The following is a 16142-nucleotide window of genomic DNA, read 5'->3' as shown; positions in this document are numbered from 1 at the left end:
CTACTTCCTGTATATCGTATCGACTGTATCGCGTATACAGGAAGTAGTATTAAAGATTTGACGAAAAATAAAAAATGATAAGAGAAAATAAAGAATGATACGGTACATGAGTAACATAGTTTATTAACATAGTTTATGTAACATAGTTTCATTTTGTATCTTTTTAGCCCTGATGAAGCCCTGCAAAGTGGGGCGAAACGTTGGAAAATAAATAGTTGTTTCACTATTGACCGCAACCCTGACCATCTCCCTATACATAATATATATTATTGAAAACAAGCTATTAATTTAATTAAATCAGAAACATAATTACTGATATATACTGAAAATTCTTGTTTGAAACAGATTTGTTTAGTATTTATAAAAAAAAACATTCATTTGATCTCATCACTTGTTAACTAGTAATGTAATAATTGTAACTGTGAGAATAGTGGTAGTTTATTTATAGTTAGACATTGTAATGAAGTTTAATTTATTGAGTGGATAATTTATGAACTTTTAAAGAAAATTGACTAATGATAAATAATTGACAAAGGCAAAATGGCCTGCAATTATGTTGATTACCAATGTTTTGGCTGTGATACTGTGATAAGATCCTTGAAAATATTCATTTGGTCTCAACACTTTTTTAATTATTTTAACACTCTAACGTTTCGGCCATTCTGATCATTTGATATTATGATGTATCTATTCGCTTTATTATGTTAGTTAATAATTCTTTTTGTATTTATCTTCATCCCCTTTGTTATTTTATTTAAATTTTTGATTATTTATATGCCACTACCTTTATATTTTTTTATATCACTGTTTCACCCTTACATTGACTCTATTTTCTTTCTACTTTCTTATATCTTTATTGTTACCCTGATAAAGATCCATAACACAGGTTGAAATGTCAGCAGAAAATAAATAAAGTTTTTTTTTTCATAATGAGAAGATGGTTAGGGGTGCGGCAGAGTTGGGCAACTATGAAACTAATAGCTAAAATTGCCATGGATACGATGTTTATTTATCAATGGTTCATTCATGAATAAGGGTCGTATCCATGGTAATTTTCCAATTTATCCAAGCCAATTTTTGCCCATCTCTAGAGTGCGGTCAGTGAAGGACACAATTAATCATCTTCTCATTTTTCTTTTTACACCCTTTATCCTTATCTACTCTTATCTTTTTATTTCTTCCTTGTCCACGTTATTAGTTTTCACCACATATTATTTCTGTCATATTTACTAATTACTTCTTTTGTCTTACCTAAGTTTATATTTTATTTCCTTGTTTTAGTATTTTACTTACATATTTCATTAATTATATGTTATTTTCTTTCTCATTTTTTTTCCATAATTTTAATTTTTAATTATTATTATTAAATTAAAATATTCATATTTCTTTGTTCCTTTTGTATTATATAACTTTATATTTTATTCCTTTAAACCTGTTATTTTACTTACATATTTGATTACCAATATGTACGTTTTATTTCCCATTACTTTCATTACTACATTTTAAGTAATTTTCTATCATTTTCTTAAATTCACTTTTTTTCCCCATTAGAATTCAATCATTTATTTTGTTAAATCCATAAATTTCATAGTTGTTTTTGTTATTAACTTTACTTTTATCTTTTATTAAGAATTATTATTTTAATCTATTTATTTTATCTTAATTTTTTTTAATTTATAACATTGTATATAGTTAGGGGTATCTTTTGTATGAAACTATACCCTCAATAATCAATTGTTAGTTACATAAATAAATAAATAAAATAAAAGTAATTTTCATTTTGTAGATATATTTACTAACTAGATTTTCATGTGTATTTTATTATTTGTTCTTTCCTCTTACTTAATATTACTCTTCTCATACAGCCTATATCTTCTTATAATACTTATAATATTCATGATTTTCAACACTATTTATGTATCTCTAATGGTAGTTATTTTCAAATCATTCTGTATGTATTTATATTCATTGGTTGTCATCTTGGTTATTGTTCTTAAACCTGACGAAGGCTTGAAATACTGGCCGAAATGTTGGCACTAATAAGTAAGTTTTAACTTATTTGTGTTAATCACAATCAACTATTAACTCATCATTGACTATTTTTCCTTCATTTCATCTAATTATAGCTTTAAATATGATAAATAATAAAACTACCGTAAGTAAATTGAATAAAATAATATTCCATTGTTTACTTACCCAGCGATATAAGAGAAAAAATAGAAGGAATGCCAAAAGCTAGGGGATAACAAGATTCCAAATTGAAGCAAGAAACTTCAAGCATAAGGGGTAAAAATAGCTTTGCAAGGAAGTCGCTCAGTTGCAGCATTGCAAAATAAAAAACAAAAAATGCCTTCATTTCAGTATACGTTCTGTTCTGTTGCCTCATCTGATCCGCTGCCAAAGGTATAAGGCAAGGCAATACAAAACCTGATCCAATCATTTTGGCAAACAATGCCAGACACAATACAAATCTAAAGATAGGAATGGATAATTATGAATATTAATGATTATTATCTCATTACTATTATATTCCCTAACCAATGAATAAAAAAATAATTCAAGTCATATCGATTAAGTAGTGAATTGCTTATTTTAAAGCTAAAAATTGACTAATTTAGCTGTGATATATTGTTCCTCATTAAACTATAAAATGGGCAAGGCACACTATTAAAAGTAGCTGATATTTCACAATTGTTAATTAAAGTTACTTTAATGGACTGTAGTCAGGTTACCTGTTAAAGTGATGATTTGAATTGATAGATTTTAAATTAATAAATAAAGGAAACATGGAGAGGAAACAATGAAGATAATTCTATTTAAGTTAAAAAAAAAAGTATTCTTTATTGAGTAAAACATGCCTCTTAGTACGTAAATAATGAAATGAAAATTTAAGCTTTAAAGGAGATAAAAATTAATTTTATAATCAAAAGTAAGGCAATGTAATGACGCTACCAATGAGTGAGCGGAAGAATTAACACCTTCATTCACTACCCATTTTTGTAAAGATGTTGTATAATATTGATTTATTAATTAAATTGTAAAAATCTTATTGTTCTAATGTATAAATCATATAAATATTATCATGATTGTAAATATTTTATTTCAATAACTAAACACAAATAAAAGAATATACTGATTCACAGTAAAGTAATTTCTTACAGGCTATGCCTCTCACCTTCCTTTGCATTCTTAAGAGATTGATTACCCCCAGAGCTACCAGTGTATCGGTACCTCCTGATCCTATACTTCTAATCCTTTTGAATGAACCTAGTATTTGTTCTCAGAGGACTTACAATTCCCTTTGCGACTGCAGGTTTGTACTCTGCAGAGCAAAGTTTCCTTCCTGTAAGGATCTATGGACTTGCCTACCTCTTCGTGACTGCAGACTGAGAACCATCTGATCTAACATAAATACCTTGAAAATAATACACTATGCGAATCAACTTATTCAATAACGTAACTCAAACAAAGTTATTAATTATATGTGGTAGGCTTTAAGAGGCAGGTCTTAGAGATCGGGGCTGACCTGTGTTCTTCTAAGATACTTGATGAAAAACTTGTTTTCTATTTGTTTTACCTAGAGTGAGTGGTCTTCCAACAGAAGTGGTTTCTACCTCCTGAGGGCAGTATGTCAAACTCTTAGAACCTGGGTTTAAATCTGGCCGTGGTAGATAATTAATTTCTGTTTCACTGTAGCCGTGTGGGTTCAGGAGCCCTTCGAGGTCCACCCAGCCTCATAAAGTGGGTACCCTTAATTCAGGTGAAACTCTGGTAGTGGAGCGTGATTCTGACCAAATCACCTCCTTGCACAACTGTTGGTCTAGTAACAGTACTTCCCTACCAAGTGCTGCACTCCTAACCTTTCATGGGTTTTAGCGGTACAAATTTAATTTTAAAGGGTAGTGTGTTATCTTCTGTCAAGGCAAATAGGTGTGAAAGTCCCTGCAGCTACTCCATCCGTTAGACAAGACTGTGGGAGTCGGTGGAGAGGGCGCTATATAACTCCTAGCTCTTTCTGCTTGCCACATTTGGACTAGAATTCTACAATATTTTAGAATCTTTTCTTAAGATGGAGCTTTTGTATAATACACCATTAAGGAACAATAGTTTATTTGGAAAGACATTATAGCACATAGTAGACATGATAGTTGGACAGAAATAAGATCAGCCAATCAAATTCCATACTCACATTATGGCTGATAGAACTGGTGACTACCTGTTTTGGTCTGAGGGTACAGTTAATGAGGAGTAGAAACTCATTTTTATCAGGATTTAACATTTCAGCTAATATTTCAGACTTCATCATTACTGAATGCATGAAAAAGTTCCAGAAGAATAGAGGAAGTTCCAGTTAGCCATATGAAAGCCTGAAATTTAGGCTGAAACCTTGGAGCTCAATACAAATGTTTTACTTATTAGTGTTTTTAATTATTTATTCATTTTCCACCCGAACCTGCCTTTGGGACAATACCAGCTTTTGCAGAAGTGGGATGTAACAAATGACTATGCAGCAACATAATATGACTAGTTAATGTTTTATATCAATAATTCACTTCTTATATACCTGACAAGAGAATTGCTTTCTTCTTTCGGCAGTCTTTCCAGTGGTTGTGGTTCTCTTCTTCTTCTTTGACCTCTAAGGTTGAAATGGACTGAACCCACTCTCCACCTTAGAAACCACATGCATTAATGAAATTCTTGAACTGCGGGAAAGTTCTCCTCAATCACCAACTGAGGAAACACCTCCCCAGTGAGGATGTAAATTCCCATGATTCTTATCTTCCTTGCCAATAATCCCTCGAAAGCTGTGCAGGTCATGTCTACATGCCCAACAGTTCCTGGGGCATAAGGGGTCTATATACAGGCCAAAGCTACGCAGCTTGGTACTAAAACCACTATCCCCAAGGAGGAATTGTGAAACCAAAAAGTTCAGGAGGACCCATTTCGCCTGCAGCTTCTTCTTTCCCACTAACCCCTTTGAAGTTCTTCTTTCAAGTATATTGCACAATTATTAACATAATAATTCAGAATTGAAATCATTAACCTGAAGGACCCCCAATAATGATGTCATCGGCAAATGCAAACAGTGAGAGGCTAACTGTTCTCCGATTTGTATATCCTGGGTGGAATTTCCACATTTTCTACTTGGCACTTCAAAGAGTTAAGTCCATAATTAAAATGAACAATATGAGGATGGATAAAAATAAATTGAGTGGATAGCAGTACCAAATATCTACTCAATTTATTGTTATGTATGTTTCCAAGTTTGTTTATTATTATTCTTATGTTTCTTCGAATTAAGGTTGTTATCTTGTTTTGTTTTTCAGCCCTGATAGAGGCCTGTCTGAAATTCAGGTCGAAACGTTGGCGCAAATAAATAAGTTTTGTTTATTTGTATATCTTTACTGACAGCACCCCCAACTATCTTCTCCTCATATCAATCTGCGTTCAACTATTAATACCTCAAAATGAAAAATAGTAGACTCAGGTTGCCACTAGTAGAAGTTGGCCAGATTCCTATCGTGGCTTAAATTTTCCGAGAGGCCCAATTTACTACACTACTACTACATTTCCTTTTCTCTTTCTTCTTTAGGGACTTTCATCTTCCAGAGTATATGAAACAGATTTATTCCTTTTTCTCTAAAGCTCTCTAAGATACTGTGATGTTATTTTTAGTACATTATTGAATTCAAATAATTGTGAGAACGACTTTGCCTGTGACATGGTGAAAGGTACTACGTTTTTGAAGAGAAGACCAACCGTTAGATGGAGAGAGACAGAGAAAAGATATGACAATGAATGATAGTAGAGAGCAGAAGCAAGACTGCAGCTTTGAAGCTAGAGGATTGTGTTGTGAGATCTCTGGTTGAAAGTACTATAAATTCCACTTACAAGGATTGGCTTGAAAATACCCCTTTCACAAGAGAATTAATAATTTGAATAATAACTTATCGTGATCTATATGTCATTTAAGTGAGATATAAATGGATGACATTTAGTGTAGAACATTAATCTGTTATAAATAGAATATGCTAAACAAAATATAAAATTTTAATCAATTACCTGCTTGGAAAATCCATTCTCAAAGTAGAAGAAATTGTCAGTAATGTATTGCCAAGAAAGAATATTATTTGACCCATAATAATCAATCTAGAATAAATATTTAAAAATTATAATATGACTATTTTTAAGTTTAATTTTTCATTAATGGATACTGTTTACATTGGGCTATTTCCAAATTATGGGTTCTTTTGAGCTCAGCTTTTTAAAAAATAATTTCCAGATTTTAGCTTTTTTTTCCCATGTAGTTCCCCTGAACTTGTCTTTTAGCAAATCCATAAAGAATGCAATACATTAGTAGATACTTTGAAAAATATAGATTTTTGAAAAATTTTCTTTTGTGTTTGAAAAACAGGCAAAATCAAACTGTAGCGACACCACTATCTACTGTTCTGTACTGTAACTACTAGAGCCGCCAAAACCATTATGGCCCAGCATGATTTAACCTACCATTTAAGACAGGAACTACTACTGTCATCAGGCAAACGCCTAAATTATTGAATTAATATTTTTGCTATTCCTTGTATATACTTTAATTTCTCACTTATGACAACTATGTTAATTATTGTAATGTATAAATGTATCATTTGAATTAATAAAGATTACAATAGAATCTGCTGATTCACTGAAAGCGAACATCTTACACATAGCGTCTCTTGATAATTGGAAGACAGTGAATTTCCGCTTTACAAAATTCTCCTTCTTAGGAGACAGTGATTTACAATATACGTACTAGGAGATGATGGTTGGGGGTGCGGTCAAATGAAACATAAATAAGATGGAGTAGCTTATTTAATTGTGCCAACGTTTCGGCTAGAGTTTCTAGCCTTCACCAGGGCTAAAAACAGAACAAGATAACAACCAATAAGTATAGAAAATAAAAAATAAACAGAATGACAAAGTGAATAATTTTACAGAATGGAATTAATAAAATGAATTTATGAGAGAATTGCAAAATAAAATTTATACATAATAATTGAATAGTAATTATATCATAATAGTAAATATGTTTACATATCTTTATATTTTCTTTTTCTTTCCATATTTCAATTTTTAAATTATTAATAACTAATATATTTATACTTCTTTACATTATATAACTTCATTTTCATTTTATTTCCTTAATTATGTTATTTTACCTACTTTTTCAATTATCTATGTATAAATTTTATTTTCCAATTCTCTCATCACTTCACTTTATTAATTCCATTCTGTAAAATTATTCACTTTATATCATTCTGTTTATATTTTATTTTTTATTTTCGATACTTACTGTGGTTGTTATCTTGTTCTGTTCTTAGCCCTGAAGAAGGCTAGAAACTCTAGCCGAAACGTTGGCACAATTAAATAGGTTACACCATCTTATTTGTGTTTCACTTTGACCGCACCCCAACCATCATCTCCTAGTACGTCATCCACGGTTAACTGTCTCTCATAATTACAATATACATAGTGCTACTTCCTATAATTTCTTTCCTTTTGTAAATACCTATGCCTCGTACCCATTGGACTTTCAATCTCCTTTGCAACTAAAGGCTCGTTCCCTGTAGAGTTTCCATACTTCGAGGCCTCTCACTGGCATTTGCATTCTTTACAGGTTGATTGCCCCAGAGCTACCAGTGCATCAGTACCTCTTGGGAAATAGCAAATAGACACATTTAAATCAGTATTTATCAGTAAATATTTTCCCCTCTACTTTTAATCCTTCCTGCAAAGACTGTAGGCTCTTTCCTGTAGAACTTGCCACCCCCTTCACAACCACTAGGCTAGTTCCCTATGGTGTGAAGTTTATATCCTTTGAGGATTTACAGCTAGTTTCCATAAGACTCATCCTGTCCATTCCCCTCCAAGCCAGATAACCAATCTTTTTGATCACGAATTGTTGAGGCCTTCTGTTATAGAGTACCTCACATATTCAATTGAAGTTAGAACCATCTAACATCTAACATCCAATACGACCACCTCAACACCTTCTTTTATAGTTAATAATTAGTTATGATAGTGAATTATTAGTTATGATTAAATTATTAATAAGCCAAGTAGCTACTTACTTTACCCTGCCATAATATGAATCAGCCAGAATTGCTCCGATGAGGACAGAAAAATATTTAAAAAAATTGTACAAGTGCAAAACTCCTGTTATATGTGAAGGGTGGAGATTGAAGAGTGTTTGAAAGTATATTGCCATCAAACCTATGTAACTTTGTTATATTAGCTATGGATGAAGCTTTTACGTTTTGATAATAAATAATAAATACAATTTTTAATACTTACCCATAAAACCAGCCTCGCTTAAATTTATAAACAGTGAACAAGTGACAATTATGTAAGATAATTTTGGAAACTTTTTCAATGTCACTGTTTCAAAAAACTGAAAATATATTAAAATTTAACTATAAAATTTATTGATTTATTTTTTTTTAGATAAAATATTTATAAAATAAAGAAGTGTTTATTATAATACTATACAGATCAAAAATAGATATTCCTTGAATTGGTACTTCCATCAGTTGCACAATAACGGAACTTAGTTTTTCCATTAAAGATATAACAGCTTTTACTTGAAAAGTGGCACATCTTATAAAAAACATTTTTTTTTGTTATAATTTGAAATGGAAGTGTTTCAAAGATATTACTATGGACTGAGATTTCTTTCTCTTCTCTGGTTCCCCAAGACTTACAGGTAGAGTGTGCTAGCTGAGTAAATATTAAGTTGTTTTTTATTTACAGTAAAGAAAAATGAGCATGTTTAACTAAACATCTAGCAACTGCTCCCCAAAAGGTAGTTTTTGATTATTAATTCAAATTAGTATAAATAGGTAATTAATTTTTAAAAAATTTTTCTTTTGAGGTTAATGACTTCCAATTTAATGAAATTTCTTAATTAATTTTATTTACTATATTTAATTTGAAATTTTTTCTTATTATTGTATCATATTGAAACGGTTTTTAAATTATGTTACTGAAATGGATATTCGAATGAATTTCAAGCGATGTTTTTTTATCATCGACATTTTAAAATTGAATATCGATATTTTAAAACATCGATGTTTTATTGTCTATGTCAGCGATTCCCAAAGTGTGCGCCGGAGCGCCGCGAAATATTCAATTAAACAATTCGGTAATTTTCTCAGAATTTCCAATTCTGGAATTTTTGCCTAAACAGTCTTGCATTCTGAAAAAATTCCAAGAATTTAGGAAATTTCGAGTCTTTAGAGGTGATTGTCAAGTCTCAATATGTATATATATATATATTACCGAAACAGTTGAAAACAGATATTTTATATTATCCCTAGGAAATATAAGTATTTGTTTTTAATTTTTCGCTGTTAAATGGGCAATAGCTTTTAAAAAGGAAAGTTTTCCAACTTTTCAAGAAATTCAAAAATTTAGAAGAATCTTTTGTATTGTATTAAGGGCGCAACGGAAAAAAAATATATAATTTATGGAGACCCAAACCGAAAAAGATTGGGAACCTCTGGGTCGCATCCCTTGTACATCATGTGTTCTGAAGGTTTCAAGATATTCACTAATGAACATTCAAGTAAGGACTTTTTAATCTATTCCTACTTACCCTTTCCAAGTTTTGTCTTATAGTGAGCGAGGTTGGTAGACCCACCGAAGAGGAACCGCGTCTTTGTTCTTCCGCCATCTCAAGTAGAAGAGTAACAAATCACATTGAAGGGATAATATCATCCCATTTGTGAGATAATGTCGGCCATCTTACAGTGATCGAATATTTAATATGGTTATATTTACATACCATATGATTTGAGTTGTAGGATTGGGCGAGAGAGAAGGTATAAAAAAAAAAATAAATAAATAAATTTTACAATGTTATACATATATATTTTGTTACAAAAAACATTAAAATAATATTTATACATGATAAAAACATATACTTAAAATACTTTATTCATACAAAACATATGGTGTATATTCTTTGTCTTGTATATGCTAACATGATATCAAGAAAAAATAATATGCGACCATAATATAAGAATTTACACACTAGAATGAATAGTTCACTATCCAAGCGATCGCAATGGAAAAATAAAACATCACATCCAAACAAACACAATTGACAAATGAACATAAACAATATACAAATTAATACTTGCATCAGATGGCATTGTATTTTTTACTTTTCCTCGGTTCAACTACTACAAATAAAAACCTCAGGACCGGAATTGAGCAACGTTTTTTTTTCGTTTTTCTTTTTGTTTGCTGTAAGGCAAAGATAAATAAATAAAATAAATAAAGACACATAAGATGAAAAGTTTGCCAACTCATAATATTTTTTTTTTGCAATCTGAATGGTTTTTTACATAAAAGGCTTCATGGTGGGTGGGCTGGATTTTCTCCTGATCTTGTCATTCTGCAATACAGGAGGCTGCGGCAGAGAGAAGGACTTGCGGTCCGGCCTGTTGCTGACCGGGGAGGACAAGGTAGGCTGTTGGGCGACGCGGCCATTGTTGAACAGTTCCACTGTCTTCGCCACGTTGGACAAGGGCTGCTGCTTCAGCTCGGTGGACGTCATGTAATATGGCTTCTTGGGCGGCTTCTTTACCTCTTCCTCTTGGCTCGACTTGCTCGTTTCCGAAGAGAAGGATTCGGACCTGAGGTACTTGGGAGGAGGAGCTTCTACACCAAGACAAAGGACTTCTTCTTCTTTGTTTTCACTCTTTAAATCCATCCCTTCTTCCTCGTTCGCTGTCACTTCTTCAATTTGAATTTCTGGTAAAGTAATCCCAGTATTCTTCCTTGGCATTCTCTTCTTCGGTTTTTGCCTCCTTATCTTAATGTCCGGTATGAACAACCTGAGGGCGTTGGGTCCTGTCGGAAATTTGGATCCTATTTTGGCATCAACTTCTTGCTTGCTCATGGCGACCTCTATGGAGGTCTTGGTAACTATTTCTTGGTGCTTGTTGTAAGCTGAGACTAGTTGTGCTACTGTGAACCTAGGTTCGTCCTCTTCCGTCGTTTCTCCTCCGAGTCTCCTAAGATCCTCTTCCGAAGTGGTCGCCCCTTCTGTAAAAGACATGGAATCTGTACTTTCAGGTGATGGTGGTTGATCCTCTTCAGGAGCTTGAGTAAAGACGAGCCTTTCTACAACATTGTTATTTTTTACATCGCAAGGTTCAGTTTCGTTTTCCTCTGGTAATGAGTTTTTAATACTGTTGTTTTTGGCTTCTTGGAAAGGAGGTTTGAAAAAGTTTTCTTTACTATCTTGGTCGATGTTCCTGATATTCTCTTTGTTTTCTTCTCGATCCCCAGCGACTGATGCGTTGCTCAACCTCCTAATGATGTCTAGAACTGGTTCTTCATCGTCCTTGTGATTGTTTTCCGCATCAGATATACTCATCATAGATGAATTAAGAGACTCATCTCCTCTCAACTTGAGTATGCTTGAGAACGCTTTTGATTTGTCTTCTTGACTTTCCTGTAGATTGAGGACGCTTCTGTAGAGGTTGAGGACTTCTTGAGATTTGGACAGGCTCTTGAGACCGTAAAGTTTTTCTCTCGATCTGCTCATGATGGATTCCTTCATGAGCGCTCTCTCCCTCGACTTGGAAACGAGAGACATCTGACTCTCGCACATCCTCTTCGTCCTATGGTACTGCTGGAGTAGTGTCGTCTTCCTCAAGCTCTTCTCCGCATTCCTGGACATGACCTTCTCGAACAGGGCCTCCCTCGACTTGGACAGGTAGTTCCTCAGGTTCTGGTTGGACGGTGAGCAGGAAGAACAGCCCACTCTGCGGTCACTCTTGGTTGTGTTCCTCTTGCCTGGTCGTGTCGTGCGCCTGTTCTTTGCTAGCCAAGGATGCTTGAGGCATTCTTTTGCTGTCATCCGTTCACTGGAACAAATAAAATGAATATTAATACAATTTCTCATAATATTATTAAATGTCTTAGTATGGGCGAACCTTTCAATTTATTTTTATCAAATCATAACAAAACATCATAAACGAAATGGCTGCTTTCGACAAATATTTCGTGGGTACAATGCCAAAAAGGCGTATTTGAAAATTTCTGAGAACACTCTGTTTGAGTTGCCCACTTAATGTAGCAGTTAATGTCCAGTTTCAATATAACTAAATCGATCGACTATATTATACTTTCAATTAGTGATGTTACATATTCTTCAAGAACATTATGACATCACGAAGAGAATATAATACAAGGTTAAAATACATCAAAATCCAAGATAAAAAAACCAGCAGACAATGAAAGCAAAATGGTTCGGGGATGGTCAAAATAACTCAAATAGCTTTAGAAACAGTGATTAAAAGAACATAACGCGAAAATGGTGCGGTATACGTCGGGATGAAACATAAAGTCCTGGCATACTCAAACAACATTGCGGTCTTAGGGAGTAACCAAGTTAATAGGGAAAGACTTAAAAGAAAGGAGTAGAGGAAATCGGCTTGTAATTAAATGAAGATAAAACAAAGTATATGACTGTAAACCTAAAAACTCACCCTAATAACATTGTCTTCGTGGATGGCAAATCGTTTTTTGAAAGTAGACAGTTTTAAATACGTTGGCTCCACAATAACATCAATAAAATTCTTTTAAAAAATCTTTAAAAACCTATAGCTAATGCTAATGGTGTACAAACCCATGATAAAGCCAGCTCTAATATACTACTGCTAGGCTTGGATTCTAGCAGCTACCCTAGAAACAAGAATCGAGAGATTTGAAAGAAAAGTTCTCCGTACGAACAATTACAGGAGCGATCATCGATCAAAGCAAACTGCTTGCAAATACTGGTCAGTCAATATCTCATGATATGAAGGCATGGAGCTTAAGATAGGCGGAACATGTGGCTCGAAGCAATCCATCGGGACGCCTCTACACAGCAATGAATCCAGTATAGTAGGAAAATGTGGGAGGCCAAAAACCAGATAGACAGAATCAAGAAATATGGGAAAGAGCTGCATGCAGAAAACTGGATAGCAGTAGTTCAAAACAAGCGGGCGTGGAGAAGGCTGGTTCGGGCGGCTATGTCTACGAACATCTAATTCAGTGATTAAAAACGAGATCAAATTGAAACTCCTCTCTGACTTGTAATGTAATTGAGAATTAATTCCTTACCTCACCACTGAGGCATATGCAAGTTAATCTAAAATATCCTCCCTCCCCCAATTGATAAACAGAATCAACAAATACGCCAAAGAGCTGCATGCAGCAAATTGGAAAGCAGTAGCCCAAGATAGGCAGAGGTGGAGGCCAACCGCAAAAAAACAGAATAGTAAATAAGCTACTTATTTTGATCCAAGGTTGCACCCCACTTTGCAGGACTTCTTCAGAGCTTTCCTCCATTTTAAAAAGACAATACCTTCAATTTTAAACAAAATAAATAGTTTTTTTACTATTTGAGTTACTTTGACCTTACCCGGACCATATTCCTTTTGTATGTTACGTATTGCCAATCAACGATCTTTCTAAAGCAGCAGATTTAGTTCAGTACCGACATTATTAGATGAACCTGATCCTTACTGCCAAGTACTTTTTGAAAACCTAAATTCAATCCATTCCACATTATATTCGAATTGGTATTCAAAAAATAAACAGAATAATTTCAGTAGAAAGTTTAAAATTACCTCGGGTTGCGAACTAGAAGCCTGCTAACGAAGTCCTTAGCCTCATCTGATACATCTTCAAAGAGCTCGTCCGGAAAGTCGACTTGGGCTCTGGAGATGTTGAGGAACGTCTCTTGATCGGTCTCACCTCCGAACGGGGAGAAACCTGTGAGCAGGACGTAAGTTGTCACGCCGAGGGACCTGAAACAGAACAGTAAATAAGGTAATTATGAAATAAAAAATAGTGTCTTGGGATTGGCTGACAGAAATGAAACTTCATTTATTTTATACTTCATAAGTAATATAATTATATGTTTTAATTCATTTTTCAAAAGTCATCCATAAAGATCTTAATGTTCCATATATAACCGATCTAGCCCGAACCAGATATCAATCTTTCTATTATAAACTTCCTAACCGCACAAACCCACTAGTTCCTAAGCTTACTCCCTCTTCTGTTCCTCACAACCCTCCGATGCGCCTGAAAAGAAGAAGCCTCGAGACCTAATGTAAAAATCTTTTTAGAGTGCTACCAATGGGTAGTTTCCCTACATACCATTACGATCTAAGTTTAAATTTACTAGATATATTATTATGTACAATTGTAAATGTTTATTGACATTTAAAATAATTTTTTTTCTTAAAAAATAAGTTATATACATATAACCTATATTCTGTATACAAATATGGGACGTCGCTAAAATTGTTAAGGGGGGAATATACAATTTTTTAATTAACAAATTACATCTAATCTCTTAAGTAAAAATACGTCTAATTCTCCTATATTTATATATCTATTAAGGTCAAAATCTTAACAATTTCAAATTTTTTCATATCTCATTATTAATTTGTGGACATTTGTCATTAAAGATTAAAAATAATTTTTATATATTATCAAAAGAATATAACTCCTAATCTTTTTAGAAACCAGATTCTTTTTCATCGTTTATTTCCTGCTGTTTTAAATTATATATACATCATTACATTAATTTATGACCAATTAATAAATCTAAAAAGTTTCTGGAGATTGAGCCAAAAAATCTTAGTAATTTCTTATCTCATTAATATGTGGACATTTGTCATTAAAGATAATTTTTATATGTTGCCAACAGAGTATAAGTTCTACTTTTTTTTATTAACCAGCTTCTTTTTTATCTTTTATTTCTTGCTTTCTTAAATTACTTTTTACATCATTTCATTAATTGATGACCATTTAATAAATCTAAAAGACTACTTAAGAAAAAGCCAAAAAAATCATAGGAATTTCAAATTTTTCTTCCGATCTCATTATTAATTTGTTGGCATTTGTCATTAAAGATTAAAAATAATTTTTATATATTCCCAACAAATTAATAATGAGATAAGAAAAAATATGAAATTTCTAACATTTTTTTGGCTGAATCTTAAGGAACTTTTAGATTTATTAAAAGTACCTCAGGGTAGTATCCTTGGTCCTATACTTTATACAGTTTTTACAGCTGACATCCCAACCCATCCTAACACTATTCTCACCACGCATGCTGATAACACAAGCCTATTGCCAGTGAATAATGATCCTTCCATTGTATCCCAATCCCTCCAATCCCACATCACCAGCCTTGAAGAATGGTGCCAAAACTGGAAGATTAAAATAAATTCCAATAAATCCCACCTCATCACATTTACCCTTCGTCATGCCCACAGTATCTTTTAATAATACCCCACTTATTCCTGTTGAATCCGTTACTTAGAACAAATAGACAAATCTGGACAAACGAATGACATGGAATCCTCATACAAGACTGAAAAGACAGGAAACTGCTCGTCGATTCCGACTATTACAACATTTACTATACAAACGGTCCAAACTTCCAATCCATTACAAAAGATTGATCTACATGACTATTATAAGGACTATCTGGAGATACGGAATTGAGCTATGGGGCTCCACTAAACCATCAAATTCCTCTCGAATCCAATCCTTACAGTCCAAAATCCTTAATGCTCCTTACTTCGTCACTAATCAAATCATCCATTAGGACCAAATCCCCCAATTTGATCTTTGATCCACATCCTTTCCCGGGTCTAGTCATGGGACAGGTAGCGTATACACTGCTTGAGTTAGAGAAGTTCATTGCCAATCTATACTCGTAAAAAGTTGTTTTACTGTACGTTCAGCTAAGATGATGGTCAATCTCCTCTCCTTCTCTCCAGCCATCTTAGTCTGTCCGCTTCATCTCAGCAACCAGTGTAATTTCCCGTCTCTCCCCGGCTCTAGTCCGTCCGCTTCATCTCGGCAACCAGTGTAATTTCCCGTCTCTCCCCGGCTCTAGTCCGTCCGCTTCATCTCGGCAACTAGACTAGGCTAGGTGCAGAGCCTTATCAGCTTACTGGTCCGTCCGCTTCATCTCGGCAACTAGTAAGCTGGCTCCTATCTTGACAGTTCTAGTCCGTCCGCTTCATCTCGGCAACTAGTAAGCTGGCTCCTATCTTGACAGTTCTAGTCCGTTCGCTTCA

At 33.6% G+C, this 16142-nt stretch overlaps 2 protein-coding genes across 7 annotated transcripts in view; both read right to left on the bottom strand.

Annotated features, from left to right (window-relative positions):
- LOC106688878 (peptide transporter 3) overlaps positions 1-10183 on the bottom strand; it is a 30352-nt gene extending 20169 nt beyond the window's left edge. For 3 of the 6 annotated variants that reach the window (XR_001344374.2, XM_067048925.1, XM_014433565.2), the window contains exons 1-5: positions 9635-10183; positions 8335-8431; positions 8112-8253; positions 6064-6150; positions 2197-2471 (exon numbers count right to left, since the gene is read on the bottom strand). Coding sequence is in view for 5 of the 6 variants with exons in the window: in XM_067048925.1 (XP_066905026.1) it covers positions 2197-2471; positions 6064-6150; positions 8112-8253; positions 8335-8431; positions 9635-9712 (679 nt within the window). In the remaining variant the exon portion in view is untranslated. Of the gene's footprint in view, positions 1-2196; positions 2472-6063; positions 6151-8111; positions 8262-8334; positions 8432-8529; positions 8632-9634 lie in introns of those variants that run through there. The other 3 variants (XM_067048927.1, XM_067048926.1, XM_067048928.1) reach the window with 3 other exon arrangements.
- A 150-nt stretch (positions 10184-10333) lies between these two features.
- Positions 10334-16142, bottom strand: part of LOC106688877 (death-associated protein kinase 3) — a gene marked incomplete at its 5' end in the record, with an annotated part of 54672 nt that continues 48863 nt past the window's right edge. Inside the window, 2 exon segments of the mRNA XM_014433564.1 lie at positions 10334-11918; positions 13668-13847. Coding sequence (XP_014289050.1) covers positions 10385-11918; positions 13668-13847 — 1714 coding nt within the window.

The sequence above is a fragment of the Halyomorpha halys genome, unplaced genomic scaffold (assembly GCF_000696795.3).
Source record: "Halyomorpha halys isolate HHAL.00 unplaced genomic scaffold, Hhal_1.1 Scaffold1224.1, whole genome shotgun sequence".
NCBI classification, from domain to species: Eukaryota; Metazoa; Arthropoda; class Insecta; order Hemiptera; family Pentatomidae; genus Halyomorpha; species Halyomorpha halys.
The sequence above is the reverse complement of the archived record's forward strand: the minus strand, read 5'-3'. Positions and strand labels throughout refer to the sequence as shown.